At 41.8% G+C, this 19,515-nt stretch overlaps 2 protein-coding genes across 2 annotated transcripts in view; both read right to left on the bottom strand.

Annotated features, from left to right (window-relative positions):
- Positions 1-7,684: 7,684 nt before the first annotated feature.
- Positions 7,685-19,515, bottom strand: part of LOC134189668 (phospholipid-transporting ATPase IB-like) — a 33,599-nt gene continuing 21,768 nt past the window's right edge. The window contains 10 exon segments of the mRNA XM_062658020.1: positions 7,685-8,292; positions 13,119-13,186; positions 13,244-13,334; positions 13,392-13,439; positions 13,505-13,591; positions 13,646-13,698; positions 13,757-13,841; positions 13,909-13,978; positions 14,031-14,080; positions 14,149-14,231. Of these exon segments, the coding sequence (XP_062514004.1) occupies positions 8,185-8,292; positions 13,119-13,186; positions 13,244-13,334; positions 13,392-13,439; positions 13,505-13,591; positions 13,646-13,698; positions 13,757-13,841; positions 13,909-13,978; positions 14,031-14,080; positions 14,149-14,231 (743 nt within the window). The 3' untranslated portion in view covers positions 7,685-8,184.
- LOC134189669 (uncharacterized protein K02A2.6-like) lies at positions 10,273-13,233 on the bottom strand. Its single transcript, XM_062658021.1, has one exon. The coding sequence runs from the start codon at positions 11,433-11,435 to the stop codon at positions 10,602-10,604; it is 834 nt and encodes a 277-aa protein (XP_062514005.1). The 5' UTR covers positions 11,436-13,233; the 3' UTR covers positions 10,273-10,601.

Below are 19,515 nucleotides of genomic sequence, written 5' to 3'. Positions count from 1 at the left end.
AACTAAATCTTATTGGATTAGAGACAGTTTTGGAAGTGGCATCCAATTCGACTGTCTCTTTCGCAAGTCAGCAAGCAACTCACCAGTAAATATGATCTCAACTCACAAGTCTCTCCAAACAGCCTGCAAACAATACATATGGGAGTTTACTGACTTACGAAAAGATGAACTAGGATGCTTGAAGAACTTTCAGTTGGAGATAAAGTTCAAGCCTGACTTCACACCAGTCTTTCACAAGTTTAAGCCCGACGTCACACCGGTCTTTCACAAAGCTCATACTGCAATTCAGAACGGCCTATCTCGAGCATACAAGGCATTTGGGAACGAGTACAATTAAAAGACTACAGAACTCCAGTCGTTCCAGTCTGGAAGCCCACTTTACGTAGTCACCCAAATGGAAGTATACGAGTATGTAGAGATGAATCAGTGACAATGAACTTACAGTTGGATCAAGACAAATCACCAACCCTTACCACTTCTGGAAGACCTTATGCGCAAGCTAGGAGACGGCTACTATTTTTCAAAGATTGACCAAGTGAATGTGTTTAACCAAATTGAACTTGTACCAGAAAGTCAGAAGTGACTTGCACTCAGCACACACAAGGAAGTACTCTTACAAACTCGCCTTCCGTACAGCATCAGCTCACATGGAACAGCTCACCAGCGATCTCTCTGGAATAGCTGTCTACTTCAACAACATACTCGTGAGTGGCAAGGACGCCGAAGATCATCTGCATAATCTCCAAGAATTACTGAAGAGACTGGACAGCAACGGCCTCCGATATCGAATGTGCCTTCTCGCAGACGCAAGTCACATATCTAAGATACACCCTGTGCAAGACGGATTAGCCAAGGGACCAAAGGTGGACGCGGTAATGCAAATGCCACCACCAAAAGACATTCCGACTCTTAGATCATTTCTAGGATCAATTCAGTTTTATGGCAAGTTCCTACCAGATCTAGCAACAGTCATGGAACCATTGACAAGCATAACCAGAAAGGACACTCGTTGGAAGTGGACCGCAGCAGAGCAGGACACACTTGACACCCCAAAGTCAATGTTGAACAAAAATATTGTTCTGGCTCACTTCAATCCTTCCTGTCCGATCCACATCTTCTGCAATGCATCAAAAGTGGGAATGAGGACGGTACATTTTCATTGCTACTCAGATGGAAGCGAGCGACCGATCACCAATGCATATAAAACCTTGTCACAAACGCAAGAGAAGTATTTGCAAATTCAAAAGGAGGCCTTAGTCGTTACTTTTGGACTGCACAAATTTCATCAATTCTTTTACGGGCGACAACTCATACTGGTGACCGACTATAGACCCTCCTCGCCACGTTCGGGCCACACAAGAAGACTCCTGTTCTGGCAGCAAATCGACTAGCACGATGGGCACTCATGCTAAGTCAATATGACTACTTTATATCATTGAGTATTGAAATATGTTGAAGCATGGCAACAACAAAGCCCTAAGCCTTCTACCGGCATGACAAGATGTCCACTTCAATAAGAAGAAAGATGAAAGAGATTGATACGGTATGTCTCATAAACATGATTGGCACCCAGAGTAAGCCAACAGATCAAAGTGCACATTGAAAAGAGTCTACCAAGGATTCAATTATTTCCGAAATTATCAGATACACAACATAGGGATGGTCTAATCAAGTTCCAGATCACCTCATGAACTTCAAAAAGCTCAAGCATTCACTGACTACCATCAACGAATGCCTCCTATACCGCAATCAAAGTCATGATATCGGCTAGCCTGCAACAAAAAGTGCTAAAGATTCTGCATGAAGGCCATTTTGAAATGTAAAAGACAAAACAACTGGCATGATCTGCGGTCTACTTGTCGAAGATCGAAGCAGATATTCAAGACACTTGTCATCAGTGCACTGCCTGCACCAAACACCAAAACAAACCTGCAAAGCCTGCCAATCATCTTTGGATGCTGCCGAAGAAACCCTGAAGTAGAATACACGTTGACCATGCCATCGACTTCATGGGACACCATTGGCTTGTTGCCATAGACACATACTCCAGATACCCATGTTTCCATGCTACAATTATACCCTTATGAAGACAACTACACAGTTGTTAGAAGAAGACTTCACAATTTGGTTACCCACACGTCATAGTTTCGGACAATGACACAACCTTTTCATCACAGGAATTCAAACTGTGGTGCCATAAAAAAGGAATGGTGCATCTGACGGGAGCACCTTATCGTCCAGCCACCAATGGTGCCGCTGAGAGACTTGTTCAAACATTTAATCCTTTCTTGAAAAAGTCAAAGAAACTCCTAAGGAAGCCCTTCAGGAATTTCTTATGAAATACAGACGATCGCCGTGAGAAAGCGGATATTCTCCTAGCAAGCTGCTCAACAATTGACACATAAGAACAAAGATTGATACGCTATTGCCGTCACAGGCACATGAAGCTCAGAATGCCAAGCTCACAGAAGCCAGGAAATCACAGGCCAAAAAGTTACAAAGCACTGTCCATAACGTCCACAGGCACTACAGACTAGGAACACCACATGCACTCTACTGTGAGCCAAGACGCACTATAGTACATTCCAGAATTAGAGGCAGTCATGAATAATGGGTGTGTCATAGGAGCGTTCCTGACCAATATTCCCATGATCATTTTACAAAATCAACTGTAAGTATCTCCATATTTCTACATTCTGTTTACACTGTGATCAATCATACTTTAGTGAAAGTGAAGAAGACAAGGAATCAAATACAGACAATGACAGTGATGGCTTGCTAACAAGTCTTTCAAAGCTGTTTGCTTGCTTACGTGCATATTTTCCAAAATTAACTTCCTGGATCGGCTCTGGTGTCAACTTTGAACCTCCCATCTAACACATTACAGCAAACATGTAGGCTAAATAATATTGCGGGTAGACGTTTATGCTGATAGTTTTGCAAATATCATAGGCAGAACAGGAAATTGATGGGCTTTCTAGTAGTGTCAATTTTATAAGTCTACGTGCCTCCTAGCATGATCTATCCAAGAAAAACCTCGACTGCCTCTAATTCTGGAATGGACTATGATGGGTTCCAGCAACTGTAATCAAGGTACACAGTTCCCAGAGCGTGAACGTAAAGGTACATCCACTTGGACCTATCTGGAGGTGTCACATAGAACAACTCCAACCATGATACGGAGTAGACAAAGATACAAAGACAATAATCCAGGCATGGATCTAGGAGACTACCTATGTTCTCCCTCACAAACATAGCAGTCAGGTACTGATGTCGAACAGATGAGGATATTATTAGATTTGCTGGTTCACCAGAACATACTGCACTATGCACCTGACAACCCGCGACGAAACTACCAGGATTAGAAAACAGAAAGCAATTTGGGATTGCTGATGTTTACCTCTGTCCATCTTCTGGAGACTTCAGAGCCGGTGGGATGTAAAAATGCATGGTTGAGAAAATCAGAGTAAAGTACAGTTGACGACATCATCGTGAACTCTGGAAGACTCACCTAAGATTTCATGTCACATAGGTTAACTCACGTCCTATTGTTCTAGAACTTAGATTGACACTATACAGTGTTCAAAATTCCCACTCGCCTACTCACCAGTGGCGAGTCCAAATCGAAGTTGGCGAGTAGAAGCTAGCTAGCTGTCCACTCGCCAGAGATTAGCAGAGAAGCGAGCAGGCGTGTTGAAAATTGTTCTTGTCAGGAGGCGTTGAGTTTACATATCCTGTAGGGCTAATTGTGTACATAAGCATTGAAAAGAGGATGTTGGCTGTCAGAATCGCATCTAAATTGTCCATTTATATTGTATTGTGGGAAAGGATAGTTACTTAAAACAGCTGCTGAAATGGCAATCACATTTACACTTCTCTTGTGTACACAAAGAATGTGACTGAAAACCTGCAAACCTTCTTGTGAAACCAGACATGCCTAGTGATGTTTTCTGAGTCCCTGCCGTACTACACTCTTGTCATCTAAGACTAAATGCTATTAGCTATCTGTCTGTTTAAAGTCACCTGTAGGTTTCTTCCAATGCAATATCATGATCATGGTATATGTATACGTGTATAGCCACCTTTCAGAAACCATCTAAAAATGTTTTAGTCGCCTACAATATATGCAGTGAGTTGTAAGGGAGAAGATAGTTTCATAGCCAAATGTTGGTAGCAAATTCAATCTGGTCTGAATCTACTCCTATAGGGTCAAGAGCACACAAGGGCTTGCACACAGCTACATGCATATTGCAGTCCCCATGCAAACGGATTTTACAGTATTCCTCAAGAATTTAAGATGAACATTTACATCGTGGGTGTACATGAATCTATATAAAACAGTGGTATAGAGCTTTTGTGCACGGTTAGTTTAGGTTAGTCTAATAGATCATGATGGAAATGCAAACACCATGGTCAGTTCTAAATGTAGTTTGATCCTACATAGGCTATTAATTTCTATATGGTCAAAATTGGGAAAATTTAAGAGGCGTCTTTATATTGCACCTTATGGCAAGAAAAATCGTCTACAACAAAAGTATCAAGTATGATGACAAGCACGAGGATAAAATGTAATGCACTTGTTTTTTGTTGTAAACAAAGTCAATCAGTAATACACATAAGTATAGTCTAGTAAATACTGCAGATTCTGTTACACAACCACTACTAACTTTTAGACATAGCTAGCTTGTTGATTAATAAATAATGAATTAAAATGGGAAGTGTGTATTTATCATAGTTTTACTTATTTTTATTGTAATTGTACCAGTTACTAAAATATATTAATATAATATTAATTTATGCACGCATTGGGACTCCAAGGCTTTTACTTTGGCGCGTAGAAAATTTTGCGAATTTCGAACACTGCTATATAAGTCAGAGTCTCAACTAGATCTAGCAGTGTACGTGTAAGTACGATACTTGCTACTTCAGCTGCTAATTCTAGTCTTGCATGTTACTATAATATACATCTTATTTCGGAAACTCTCTCAGAGATATAACACCTAGTAAACAAAGAAAAGTGCTGGCACAGAACGTCTGTATCTGTGCACCACAGTGTACATTGTATGTGCCTAGCTCACACACAGAGCTAAAATAGTTACCGTATTTCCACGAATAGTGCCCCATGGAGTACTATTTTTCATAGTTCTAAAACATGGGGCATTAGTTGAGCATGGGGCATTATTATTTTGCAAGCATATATAGAGACTGTTGCATTGTTCGTTTGCATACCATCACACTACACACACAAACTACCTAATCTTACAGTTACCCCCTAGCTACTTTCTCTATCACTTGATCACTTGAGTCGTATTCTTGGTCTGTTGCATACGTTGAATCTTCATTGTCACTCTGTGGTTCTATCTGGGTGTTCATCTCATCATAACCGTACACATTGACAGAGGTGCATGCATCTAACTGGGTTTGAATACTACCCCAGTGGGCACTAATCGAGCATGGGGCATTACTATTTTGTATAGGCTCACCATAGGCATTATTTGAGCATGGGGCACAATTTGAGCATTGGACACTACTCACGGAAATATGGCAAAGTAGTTGTTAGCAACGTTAGAATTAGATGTTATGCTAACAAGCGTAGCAGCAGCAGCAGTGTAGTGCGTCTTAAAAATAAAAGATTAACTACAAGTACAAGATAGCTAGCAAGGATGAGGCAAAAAACGGCATTCAATTTTAGTGTACAACAATAACATTGCAATATCTTGATCTTTGTTGCAAAACAAGCTAGCGTTTTTAAAATAATTCCCAGTGCATTGATGATGAGATAAAGCCAAAATTTTCCCTACCATCTATCCATACCAGTGACAAGTCAGCCAATTAGTTGACATTCTAATTAGATGTAAACAGCTCATGTGCTTTGTAGTTCCATAAAACGACAATCCCACATCCAGTGTGCAAACAAGCAACTATAAACCTCTTACCGTATTTTTCATAGTTCTGAAACATGGGGCATGATTTGAGCATGGAGCACAAATCAAGCATGAGCCATTATTTTGCAAGCACAGAGACTGTTGCATTGTTTGTTTGCATACCATCACACTACACAACAGGGTCGTAGCCAGCAGTTTGGAAGTGGTCCGGTTAAAAATTAGAAAGCACACAAAGATGCTCATGCGCAGACAGCTACAAAGATAATTTTTTCTTCTGCTATAATACATAGTAATGTAGTGACAGAATGCAACGTTTCAGCGTCATAGACATCGTAGTGAAAAGGTGGCCAAGTATAAACCATGCAATGGGTCTGTGCAGAGTACAAAGCAGCACAGGATAAATTCTTAGACTCCCAGAAGGGTCTCTTAGGGGAAAAAGGTCATGCACTGGGTCTGTGCAGAGTACGATGTAGTACACAATTAATTTTAAACTCCTAGAAGGGTCTCGTAGGGAAAAAGTTCATAAAGTGCCAAGGCACTACAGGGAGGTGACAGAAGCAACATTATCTGGTTCCACTTACTATCTGCTAATCTAACACCAGAATGAACAAGTCTATGAGCTGTATGCTTTCTGATCTGCGGAGCTGCAGGCACTTTACATGAGACTGTCACAGAGTGATCTAATAAAAACATATTTAATCAGCTATGTCTTATTCCGGAAGTTGCCGGAAATGGTCTGTTGGTGAAAGTACTGTACAAACATGGAAAAGTGGTCTGGTTGTGGTGACTTCGTCCTTGCACAAACAAACTACCTAATCTAACCTTACAGTGAACCCCTGGCAACTTTCACTTTCACTTGGATCGTATTCCTTGTCTGTTGCATAAGTTAAATCTTAATCGTCACTCAGTGGTTCTATCTGGGTGTTCATTTCACCTCAACCGTACATTGACAGATGCGCATGCATGTAACTGGGTTTGAATACTACCCTAGTGGGGCACTAATTGAGCATGGGACAATATTATTTCGTATAGGCTCACCATGGGACATTATTTGAGCATGGAGCACAATTTGAGCATGGGCCCATTTGCAGAAATACGGTAATTAAAGTGCACCTTTTAACACTGCCCCATTAGTACTACATTGAACTCAGTTGCTAAAATAATAATGGATGCTCAGTTCATTCCCACCTATGCAAGCGAGCACGAACAGGCACTCAGTGTACCCCTTTGACGCATTAACTGTCACAAAAACAGTACAACAACTCAAATGCTATATTAGTTGAAACGCTGCTTACACCTAATTCAATATTGTCGCCATAGCAATATTCACAGAATGACATCACATAACGTGAAGTGTCAATTTTTTACACCCATTGAGGAAGACAAACAATTATTCAAAATGATCAATTTGTAACAGCTGTCCCCTGGATGTAAGGGTGGTGCAAGCAGTCACCTAAGTGAGCATAGTTTCCATAGAAACATCTCAAGTGATGATGTCACATGACACAAACTAAATCATGTTTACCTTCTTCAAAACAAGCAAAAAATGATTCGAACTGATCAATTCCTAAATGATTCCCCAGGGGTATGGGTGGTGGCAAACGGATACACGTATGCATGTACGGACAAACACTCGGTGTACCCCCTTTTGACGCATTAGAGAAAACTCGCTTGCTCGCAAAAAACAACTTCATGTCCATATATGATTCAACAAATGCCCGCTAATCAATGTTAATCACATACTACTGCTAATCAGTTTCATTGCATACGATTATTATATAAATAACAGAATTGTCATCATAAATCACATCACACTGTCGAAACGCATTTAACTGTTATAAGAGCCTCTAGCTCCTTATTCTTTGACTTTCATACATAAAAAAGCTCACGCAAGTACAGCAGAGTTACAGAATTAATCAACTGCTATTTACTAAGTTACCAATTAAGTTGTATTTTTGCAACGATTTTTAGAAACACAAACTTCAATCACGTTGTAGCAAAAAAAGGATATAAATAGGATAAGTTGTGAAATCTATGGCCACTTTCCACATTAGATTGCAAAAGAAGAAACTACTGACCAGATTTGCTAAAAGATACAATATTGAATAAGTTTTAGCTGTACATGTAAACAAGACTAAATCTAAGGCTCTAGAGAGTAATGAATAAGACTACTTAAACTCCAGTGTGAATACTCTTTGCTATAACCCCCCCCCCAACAAACAAACAGCTAAATTAAAGTTTGCATGTTTACTAAAGCAATAAATGGTACATCTAATTATCCAATAAACTACAGCATGCATTAGCCAACGTTAATTACTGTTGTACCGTGTACAGCACCTACCTCATTGACGGCAACCTTAACAGCTGACAATTCATTAAAGAAGCCAGTAAGAGTTTCAGTAGTCTCCTATGAGAATTTTCTTATGACATACATGTATCAAAGTGCTAGACTCTTGTTCAGTCCCCTTTCGCGCTTGGTTGCTACACTACTGTGATACATTCTTATCTACTATGTTGCGTGCCCAGTCCTCTAAGCATCTACGTACAATACTACCCCGGATCTACCTTGGAGTCCAAACTACTACATTCCTCCCCTTCCACAAAAAAATTAAAAAATCGAAAAGAAACATACTCAGCTTATACTACTTTGTTCTTACAACAGCTGCCCTTACAATTCTTATAAATCGAGTCTTTTCGGTGCTTTCTGCTCTCTTCCAGATCGTCTTACTCCAGACGCCTCTGTTGGTTGCCTCTTCAGGTGCCTCCTGTCGTTTTCCAAAGTCTCTGTAGCTAAAATAGATGTGCCAGCCTCTGCTTCCGGTTGAGGGTCGTCCCATAGAAGCTAGATCACCAACATTCGGTTCTGTCTCTTCAAAATTGGATGTTGCTGGAACACTTCTGTCGACTTAAGTAGGGTTTGCAACTGGTTCTTCCAGTCTGTCCCGCACAGAAGCAAATGGTTCCCTTGATTGGTCAGTGTCGTGTCGCCATTGTCTGTTGGACTGGGATAGCATAACTTCAAATGATCCTGGTGGCGCCACCAAATTTTGGGTTCACTCACCCCTTTACATGTAAATGAGACGGAACCATGTTGGTTTATTATCTGTGATGGGAGCCATGGTAAAACTCTGGTCCTTCACTCAAAGTACGTGGTCTATCTTCTGTCTTGTCTGTTTTTGGAAGACACAATCCTGTCAAGTTCAGCTTGACTGAATCAAGAAGTGTTTTTGGCCGTCATCCCAGCAGCAACTCTGCTGGTTTTAGGCCTGTTGTGGTATGTGGTGTGTTACGCATAGCCATCAACACCTTTTGTAGTTTCTCTGAGAAAATCTGTCCTTGCGTTTTCCTCAGTCCTTGTTGTATGGACTGCACCGTTCGCTCTGCAAGTCCAGTTGCGGGATGGTATGGAGCAGATTTTAGATGCACAATGCCATTTGATTTGCAGAGCAACTCAAACTCCCCACTGGTGAAACATGAACCATTGTCTGATACCAGAGTATCCGGTATTCCATGGGTAGCGATGAACGTTCGAAGTGCATCTATGGTTGCCCGAGAAGTGGCTGACATTACTGAATGTAAATCCATCCATTTTGAGCAGGCGTCAACTATCACCAGTAGCATCCTGCCCATAAACTGTCCTGCATAATCCACATGTAATCGTGACCATGGTTGGGTTGGCTATTCCCAAGGGTGTAGCAGAGCTACTGCAAAGCATCCAGCTATATTCCTGACATTGAACACAAGATCTCACTGCTCGTTCTAGATCCCCATCAATCTTTGGCCACCAAATATATCCCCGTGCCAAGGCCTTAGCTTTGGAAATGCCTGGGTGGCCTTCATGTAATACTTCCAACATCCTTGGTCTTGCCTTCGACGGAATTACCACCCTATGATCCCACATCACGCATCCGTCATGAACCGACAACTCATGCCTGCGATGCCAATAATACTTGAACTCGTCTTGGTTAGCATATTCTGTCTTCTCTAAAGCCTGTGGTCATCCTGACATTATCCATTCCCATACTACTACCAAACACGGGTCCTTTCCTGTCTGGGCTTTCACTTGGCGAGCTGTCACTGGTGATGTGTCCAGTTGTTCTGTGGCCAAGACAATATCTCCTTCCATATTGTCCTCGGTTGCCCCACATTTCAGTGGTAACCTACTCATGGCATCTGCATTACTGTTTTTCAAGCCTTCTCGGTATTGTAGAGTGTAATTATACCCTGCCAACGTTAAGGCCCAAAGCTGCATCCGACTAGATGCCATCTCCGGGATTGCTCTTCCTTCCTGAAACAGCCCCAGCAGAGGTTTGTAATCTGTCAGTAAAGTCAAGGTTGGCCAAATAGGTACTTGTGGAATTTTTCCACCCCAAATACCAATGCCAAGGCTTCTCTGTCTATTTGTGCATACTTTTTCTCAGTGTCGTTCAAAGATCGAAAGGCAAAAGCTAATGGACGCTCCATACCATTTGACCACTTATGTGACAGAACAGCACTCACACCATATGGTGAAGCATCACAGGCCAAGACAATCTCGAGGTTCGGGTCATAAGCAAGCCAACACCTGATGTGATAACAGGGCTTTCTTGGCTTTTTGAAAAGCTGTTTGTTGTTGACGACCCCAGTTCCAGTTTACTCCCTGTTTCAGCAGCTGATACAGTGGCACCAACATGGTAGATAGCTGTGAAACAAATCGATTGTAATAATTTAGGAGTCTCAAAAAGCTGCGTAATTCTTGACTATTAATTGGAGCTGGGGCATCTCGGATCGCTTGCACTTTCTCCCAGTCTGGATGAATTCCTTGACTGTCAACGTGGTGTTGTGTCCTAAATATGATACAGATGTTGCCATGAACGTACACTTGTCTCTTCTCAGATGAAATCCAGCCTTGCTCAAGCGCCGTAGCACTGCATCCAACTGTTCCACGTGTTCAGTCTCTGTCTCAGTTGCAATTAGGATGTCATCAAGATAGTTGTCTGTGTCGTTTGTGCCCTGTAGTACCGACTCTAACACTCGTTGGAACATGCTAGGTGCTGAGGAGATGCCAAAAGGTAGTCGTGTGTATTGAAGAAGTCCTCTGAATGTGTTAATGGTCGTGTATTGTTGTGATTTTTCTGGGAGCAGCAGTTGGTTGTATGCTTGACTGAGATCCAACTTTGTGAAATACTTGCCTTTAGCTAGTCTAGCTAACAGATCTTCCACCTGAGAAATTGGGTACTTGTTCATGCGAGTTGCACGACTGATCGTATATTTGAAATCTCCGCATATTCTAATTGACTTGTCAGGTTTAATGACAGGTACCATGGGTGCTGCCCAGCCGACATGGTCAACTGGTTTGAGAATTCCTTCGCTTTCCAAGAGTTTCAGCTGATCTGCTACCTGCTGCCTGAGAGCATACAATACACTCATCACTTTACAAAACCGTGGAGGCTCTGCTGAATCAATCAAAATTCTAGCTTTTGGACCTTTGTACTCTCCTAGTTCTTCTGAGAACAAAGACTGATAACGAGACAATATTTCATCCAGTTTTGATAAATTTCCAATTGTCATGATGTGATGCCAGTTCAACTTCAGCTGCTGAAGCCAGTTTCTTCACAATAGGCTTGATCCCTGTCCTTTTACCACTAACAATGACAATTTCGCCTTGCTATCCCGAGGGTTGACTCTAACCAAAACCTGAGTTTCTCCAATCACTTCTATTCTGTCATTAGTGTAGGTCTTGATTCTTTTCTTTGGTGTTTCAAATTCCCGTACCTTTCCTCTCCTCTATTCCACATTTTCTTGTATGTTTCCTCTGAGATCAGTGACACAAAGGCTCCTGTGTCTATTTCCATCTTCAGCTGTTTTCCATGTGCTTCAACTGTTACCCAAGGGGGATTCACCTGATCCTGATGGTCATTTTCTTGATGTAATATGTATCTTCCTCCTCTTCCTTGTCTCCAAATTCATCCTCATCAACTGTCTTTGCTTTATAAGCAGAAACGCTTTTCCTAGTAGAGGGTGATTTAGCCCTCTGTTTTACTCGACATGCTCTAGCAATGTGCCCCGTGCCTTGCAATGATAACATTCTGCACTTTTGAATCTACACCCACTTGGTGAGTGGTTGATTCCCCACATCTGTAACAGACTGGAGTCACTGCTTGTTCACCACTATCACGCTAATGCCCTGTCGTGCCTTGATCACCAAATGTGCAGTTTCCTCGTCCATTCTGACTCTCATTCTGTATGGCCTCTACGTTCTTTTTGGCTGTCTCCATTGCTTTTGATATCTTCCAAGCTGACTGAAATAATAGCTTACTCTCCGTGAACAAATGCCGTTTTGTTTGCTCATTTCGCAGTCCACACACCAACCGCTCTCTCAAATGCTCATCTAGCTTCTCCCCAAATTCACAGAATTCTGCTAATTCTCGCAACTTAGCCACAAACGTGGCGACATTCTCCTCAGGGAGCTGCGTGTGAGTATTTAATTTGTATCTCTGTACCGTTACCGTTAGTTTGGGGTTGAATTGTGTTTGTAGGGTGTCACATAGCTGCTCATAGGGCGTTCCTGCCAGTTTCCTCGGACTCACCAAACTGCACAGAAGATGGTAGGTCTGTTTACCACATGAATGCAATAAAATGACGCGCTTGCGGTTTTGATCCTCAGACTGAATGTCATTCACCACGAAGAATTGCTCTAACCTCCTTGATAGACTCCCCACTCTTCTGTGGCGGCATCAAAGGCCTCAAACTTGCTGATTGGAAACTGAACGCCCACCCACATTGGAAGACTTGCAACTGCTGGGGGCCCGTGTCCCGGTGGTACCTGCGCTGGGTCGCTTCCAGATGAAGCTGTTGCATCCTGTTGTTGCCCTGGATCCATCATCCTCATCGCCAAGGTGATATATTCTTATCTACTACGTTGCATGCTCAGTCCTCTAGGCCTCTACGTACAACACTAACCCGGATTTACCTTGGAGTCCAAACTACTACAACCACATGTGCTAGCTGTCAAGTGTGCACAGCACGGCGTGGCTTCGCACGCATGGTTGGCCTAACCACAAAGCTTCTTCTTCTTCTTCTTCTTCTTCTTCTTCTTCTTCTTCTTACCTTAAGCCAACAACATGTGTGAAACCACATGATCCTATGCACACGTGGCAGCTAACGCACACGTTGTGTACCAACTTAGTGCGAAGGGGGACTGAGCATGAGTTTGCCAAAGTGCATTTATTGCATCACAAAATGTAGACCAACCTCAACTGACTGTTTTTCAGTACATAATAATAAACTCTTTCGTTGTTTAATCAAGCTGCTGGAGTAACCTGTCATAACACAAACAAGCTAAGCCATAAGTGATTGCTGTAAAATGTGTAGAGTACCAATGTTCACTGCGGTTTCCTGCTTGTCACCAGTCAACATCCAAATGCATATGCCAGCATTGTGAAAGTTAGAAATTGTCTCTGGTACACCCTGTAGCAACATAAATCTACTGCATTGCCGATATTTTAAGCAGTATTCCAACACAACTTCCTGTAACTTGTCCTCAATTCCAGATGCTCCAATGACAAATAGATTCTGTAGAATGTTAAATGCTATACAATAATGATATATGGAATAAACAGTAATGTGCAAACTCATACCTGTTCAATAAGATCAGCAGCTTTGTCAACCTCCTCTTGTCTTTTTATCAAAGAAGTGCTGGCATCGTCATATACTTTCTTCCACTCCTGTGTACAACTCTTGTCAATCCGCATCCAACAAGTACATTCAAAATGCCCTACTTTGTAGTGATCATAATCTATTTCTGCCACGGCAATACACAATGTTCTTAAACCTGATCAATAGCACATAACACGCAACTCTCAATTTCCACTACAATACAGGATTCCTACCATCTGCAGCAAATTGGTCCAACTGATTCAAGGTAACATCTGCAAACTGTTGTGCTGGATGAAGCCTTGAATATATAGCTGAATCCTTAAGGTTAATTGAGTACACTATAGAGAGTTGCCACAAACATAATGGTAGGAAGAGTTACTCTTACTGCGCCTTTGCAGTAGATCTTGATCTGCTTTTCTGGTGTCTGTACTATCACAGACATACGCTTTCGAGCACTACAAAAAATCTCAATAACGAAGATAAACATTTTTAATTAAACAAACAAACCTTGTAAATTCAAGGACATGTAAAATTTCATATGACTCATCTTCTCCTAGCTACCAAAGTAGAAGAAAACCATAACTATTAAAATCACATTGAAGTAATCAGCATAACACCCTCTTACTGCATTAATGACTACATTGTCATGTGTCCTAACTTTGAAAGAAAATCCAAGTGTTTTTGCGCCCATTACAAGAGCGCCTTCATCTATTAAATAAAAGTAGACTATCAAACGCACAACACAATTTGACATATCTAACTACCATGTCTTGTAAATTTGAGTTAGGTCCGCGACACAATAGCAACTCAGTGAGCAAAAACCATTGCCAAGGGAGTGTCCAACATACCATTTGGAATGCCAACAAAAACGCAGCCAAATAACGCTGTGCACGATTTGAAAGAATGTCATATGTTTGTTCCATCACAGCAGAATCCTATGACATGGTAATAAATAAGTTTTGTCACATATTTGGTAACATGTCACGCAGTAGGCAAAGCGAGTCGTTGAGTCGGTCAGTCATACACATGACCAGTCTGCGTTACTGTACCTTAGCATGTAATTCCTAATGCCTGGCAAATACCATAAGCTATTCTTCCACCAACATCTCTATTACCTAGGTAATATCATCAGCGCAGGCAGGTCTCTGCTGAATCATCTTTCAAAGACAAGGGAGGAACATAAAGTACTTTGAGTGACACATAACGTACGTTACTAAAGCCCGCAATATTATCACACCAGACTAAAATGTCTAGTTGTGTCATGTTACTCTATTGACACTATTTGTAGTACACATTGCCTTGTCAGTATATTTCATATAGCTACAGTATAGTTCTTACAATAAATGTTCAGTTTTCAACAAAACATTTGAGAACAATTTCTTTGCTTGGCTGTGTGCTAGTCATGTATTGAAGTTGATCAGACTCTCATTTAACACAGACTACATGAGTTTTACTAGTCAATTACTGGGAGTAGGTATTTTCCGACTTGTCTTCTAATAATATTATTCATTCATACAATAATACAGCTCACCAATGCTCAAAACCTTGATGAAATGCTAAATCTCACGAAAGAAGGAAAACTGACGAAATGAAGAAGCACTAAAGTGCAAACTAGTTAACCATCGGCTGCTATGCTGCTTGAATGTAACTAGTCAGAGTCACTAGAGAGCGTGAAAAGGGGACTGGATAGCTTCGCAAGCCAGGCTCTTCCGTGCAGCCCACTAAACTAAATGCATGTGAACCACACAAGCAGGAGGACCTTTTGCCAAAATTGCTCCAGCACAAGAACAGCCTGGCCACTTTAGAGTACGTCATAGTGAAGTATGACACCAGATCCAGTTTTATAGCTGGGATAAAACTAATTCAATTAAGAAAGCCTGTAGGTATGAAAGTCGAGCAACAATTCGATTATCCAATGCGTCACTTCACGCATTTGCTTGTTTTGCAAAAGTACGTAGTTGACTTTTATTGTTCATCTCTAGTACACACAGCCCAGTCATTTATTCTCGGTGTCACGACTCCTTTTTAGCATTCAGTTTCACACTCACCAACAGCACAGTGCCACACCGCCAAATCTACTGTCTGTTCCCCATAAGCGTGAACTTTGAAAATCATCAATATCTCCGCTGTTTTTGGACTTTCGTGATGATCTCGGTATCATTAGAAACTGCTAGGTCTGGCATTTCTGTTTATTAAATTATCTAAGCCCTTCCAACAAAGAATACCAAAGGATAACGTTTTTGCATATCAAAGGTCTATGAGGAAACAATGGGTGGTGCAACTGTCATTATCCAATTATTTTGTTAGCCTAACCAATTACTGTATGTTATCATTACACTACTACGCATCTGAAACAGCATCTGATCGCAACAATTCTCTGTCTTTCTCATCCATAACAGGTTCATATTGGTCTTGTTCACCGTCAGAGTCTTCTCCTTCACCTTCGAATTCTATGTCTCTAACCTCAATATCATCGTCGTCATCCTCTATCCCCAGTTCTATGATAAATTCCTCCACGCTCTCTTCCTCTTTCTGCACATGCTGGCAGTGTTTGGCCCACATCTCGAGTGTGACGGATTGGAATGCATTCGAAACCAATTGCTCGAGGTCTGCAATCTTGAACATTTTGTTGTGGACTTTGAGATATCGTTTGATATCAGCCCAGATCAGCTCTATGGGGTTAAGTTCGCAATGTGCGACAGGAGATTGGAGGACAATGTGGCCGCATGCCTAGGCAGCTTCGTTGGTAGCGTACAACTTCCTGTTTGGCACCGACAATTGGATTTTTGCAAACAAACCCTTCCTTAGGTCTTTGTCACTAAAAGGAATTCGCTTTCTTGTAAGCCACTCTTGCATTTCTTTTTTCTGCTTGATTTTATTGGAACCTTTTCTACTACAGAGTTGTGGTAAGGGGCGTTATCAAGCACGATAACGGAGCCTGGCTGTACATTGACTAACAGCTTCTGGAACCACTCCAAAGAAATGCTCTGAGTTCATTTCGTCGTGGTAGTCTGTTCTCCTCTTCTTTGATCTGAAAACCAAGTCTGCATTGGGAGTCCACCCCGTTTCACTTCCTGCGTGAAGTATGATAAGGCGTTGACCCTTTCCTGCCAGAGTCTCTCCGGAGCCATGTGTGAGTTTGCCCAGGTTTCGTCCAAGTACACTATGGGAAGGTCTTCTTTTCTATACTGCCTAATTTTTTTTAGGTAATTATGGCGCTGCTCCATAATGTCTCTACGTTCATAGAAATATAATTTGTCGTCACGTCGAGTATGTCTGAATCCCATTTCCTTCAGTAAGCGAAAGAGAGTTGTCCGCCCGCCAGGAAATACGCCTTTTTCGCGTACACGCACAAGGAGTTTGTCCAAGGTTGGATAGTCTCTATTTTCATACATTTTATGTACTGTTCTCCGTATTGCTGCTCGATCAAAATCATCAACATTGATGGTCAGTCGGTGTTCTCGTTTAACGTGTTTCTTCTGCGGTGTTTGAAACTGTTGACTTGACAAGAATTCTGTGTGGATCTTTGCCAACGTCGTTTTGCCTAGGCCAGTAGCAGCTACCAGTCGGTCAGTGACCCTGTTGAAACTGATGCGATGTTTGGCTTGTCGTTCTTCTTCGAAGAATTGTCTGATATGTTCAACAAGATGCTTTTCCGCTGAAACAACTCGCTCGCTTTTTCTCCTTGCCATGAAACCTCTGCTAATCGTAACTAATAGGTTAACTATACAGCATGCACGCGGTTTTATAGAAGACGTGCAGGGATGGCTATATCTAAGACTAGGAAGTGCTTCTGAACTTTGTCCTAATCTTTGCAACCGCGAGTTCAGTGTACGCCAACAATTGGAATCATTTAAGTTAAACGGTGTAACATGGTACAACTATAGCAGCTCTTTATCCTTTAATGAGCACACCCACCATGACCTCTACCTCATTACTCACTTCCGAGTTCACACTTATAGTGAACAGACAGTAGGACTATAAATCAGCAGCACAGGAGTTTGAGAACTGAACTCATGTATTGTACGCGGTTAGTGCAAGTAGCACTTGGAGCCCGAAAAATTGAAACTAATCATGCTTAGTATACAACACATGCAACTATGCGTCAACTCTAGACTTCCTGAACATGGTCACTGCATTGCTGTTTTCCCACGCCTAGATGCTTCCAGTTCACCGTGAGGAGAGTACAAAAAGAGCTGCTTGCTAGTAAGCTGAAAGTACCATCACATGTTTATTTCAATCTGTCCTCACTAGAAGATAGTACAGCTGTCAGATAGACTGCGTTAGTAATACACGTCATCTGACGTGACCTCGGTTCCCATCTGGAGAGGTCAACAAGCTGTATGCCACTGCTCTTGATGAAGCGTTGAGTGAAACAGGGCCGGCAATTATTACACCATTTCCCCACTGTCACAGAACAACTGTCAGTGTACTAGACGTGCAAGAGTGCAGTGAATAGGTCAGTTTCAAACCTACAGATAAGTTCAGTAGAAACAAAACGCCACTGAAGAGTGTAGGTTCACTGGACTAAGCCCATTTATTTTTTTCTTGGGCCCATTATTCACCAGCACTTTGTTCAACACTATTCACACCACTTTGCACTGGCTTTCGTATCTGATAACAAGGGTTCTCTTCAGAGACCTACTTTATGCTTCTGTATCAAACACAATTACATTAGAGCTCTTTAAGCAATCAAATTAGCCTTATCCAAGCTATGAAACTGGATCCGGGGTCGCACGTCACTACTATGACGTTCTCAAATTTAATCAGGCTTTTCTCACGCTGGAGCAATTTCGACAAAAGTGCCTCCTCCTCCTCCTCCTCCTCGCGTGATTCACATGTGTTTGGTTTAGCGACTGCGTGGAAGAGCCTGGCTTGCAAAACTAGGAACTGGACACATTGAGTGGCACGTGGAATTGTTGCGATTACAAGATAATTGGATAATGACCATTGCTCCACCTGTTGTATCTGGTTGGAATGCAGACAAGAATGCAGCCAATGATGTTATGCGCAATTTGAAAACACGCCATATGCTTGTTACCTCATAGCAGAATCCAATGATGTGGGTAGTCTCACCAGCCCCGCCGAAAGTAAGGGTCTGGTGGCCACCAGTAGACCAGCGCGGATCCATAAAACAAGTGGTATGATCAATAATGAAGCTAAACAATCTAAATTCCCACGTACTGGGAGAGGTCTTGTATTGCAAAGTGACACCAACTAAATGTTAAAGTATGAAGGAGGCGTAAATGATATGCAAGGCAAAGTTTGAGACAACATAGTTACCCGCATAGGCTCTAGAATTATATAGTATAGGCAGTAGACTAGCTGTGCTATGCTTTGATCATGAGCAACTTAGCTTGCCAAATTTGTGGAGTAGAGATCAGTAACCACAAAAACAAAAAGCTACTTTTCAACTCTAAGCTTTCCCGCTAGAACCAGCGCTGCATATCTTGCATCAAGGCTGTCAGTGGTGAAATCACTATCATTATGCTACTGTTCTCTCGCCTGTGCAGTTGGTTGAGGACTAATGACCGGATTGCATAACACATCAATTCTAGCCTAGCCAGTGGAAAGAGCCACAAATACGTTCCTCCGACAACTTTGTTTTGCTCAGGGTAGAAAACCCCAAACACTGAACTGCAACGTAAATCGCTTCTTTTCCAGCAGTTTTGTCTAGAATTACGTCGAGGGTGGTTCTTTGTTGTTACAACAACACAGTCAAGAGCATGAAGGAATGTACACACACTGATCCACACCAGTATCTGGTGGTCACCAGAACCTTTCTTTTTGTACAAGACGCATGGCTAGCAAGACTATGACGTGAGTATTAAATAAGTTTCGTTATGTATTTGGTCACGTGTTATGCAGAGAATTGAGCAAGTCGGTCGTACAGTACGTTGTGCATCACGTGACTGGCCGGCATTACTGTAAAGTAGCGTTTCAATCTTCGGGTAATAAAGTCGAACTTCGCTAATTCAAACATCGCTAATCT

This window comes from Corticium candelabrum, chromosome 14 (assembly GCF_963422355.1).
Source record: "Corticium candelabrum chromosome 14, ooCorCand1.1, whole genome shotgun sequence".
In the NCBI taxonomy this organism is placed as follows: Eukaryota; Metazoa; Porifera; class Homoscleromorpha; order Homosclerophorida; family Plakinidae; genus Corticium; species Corticium candelabrum.
The sequence above is the reverse complement of the archived record's forward strand: the minus strand, read 5'-3'. Positions and strand labels throughout refer to the sequence as shown.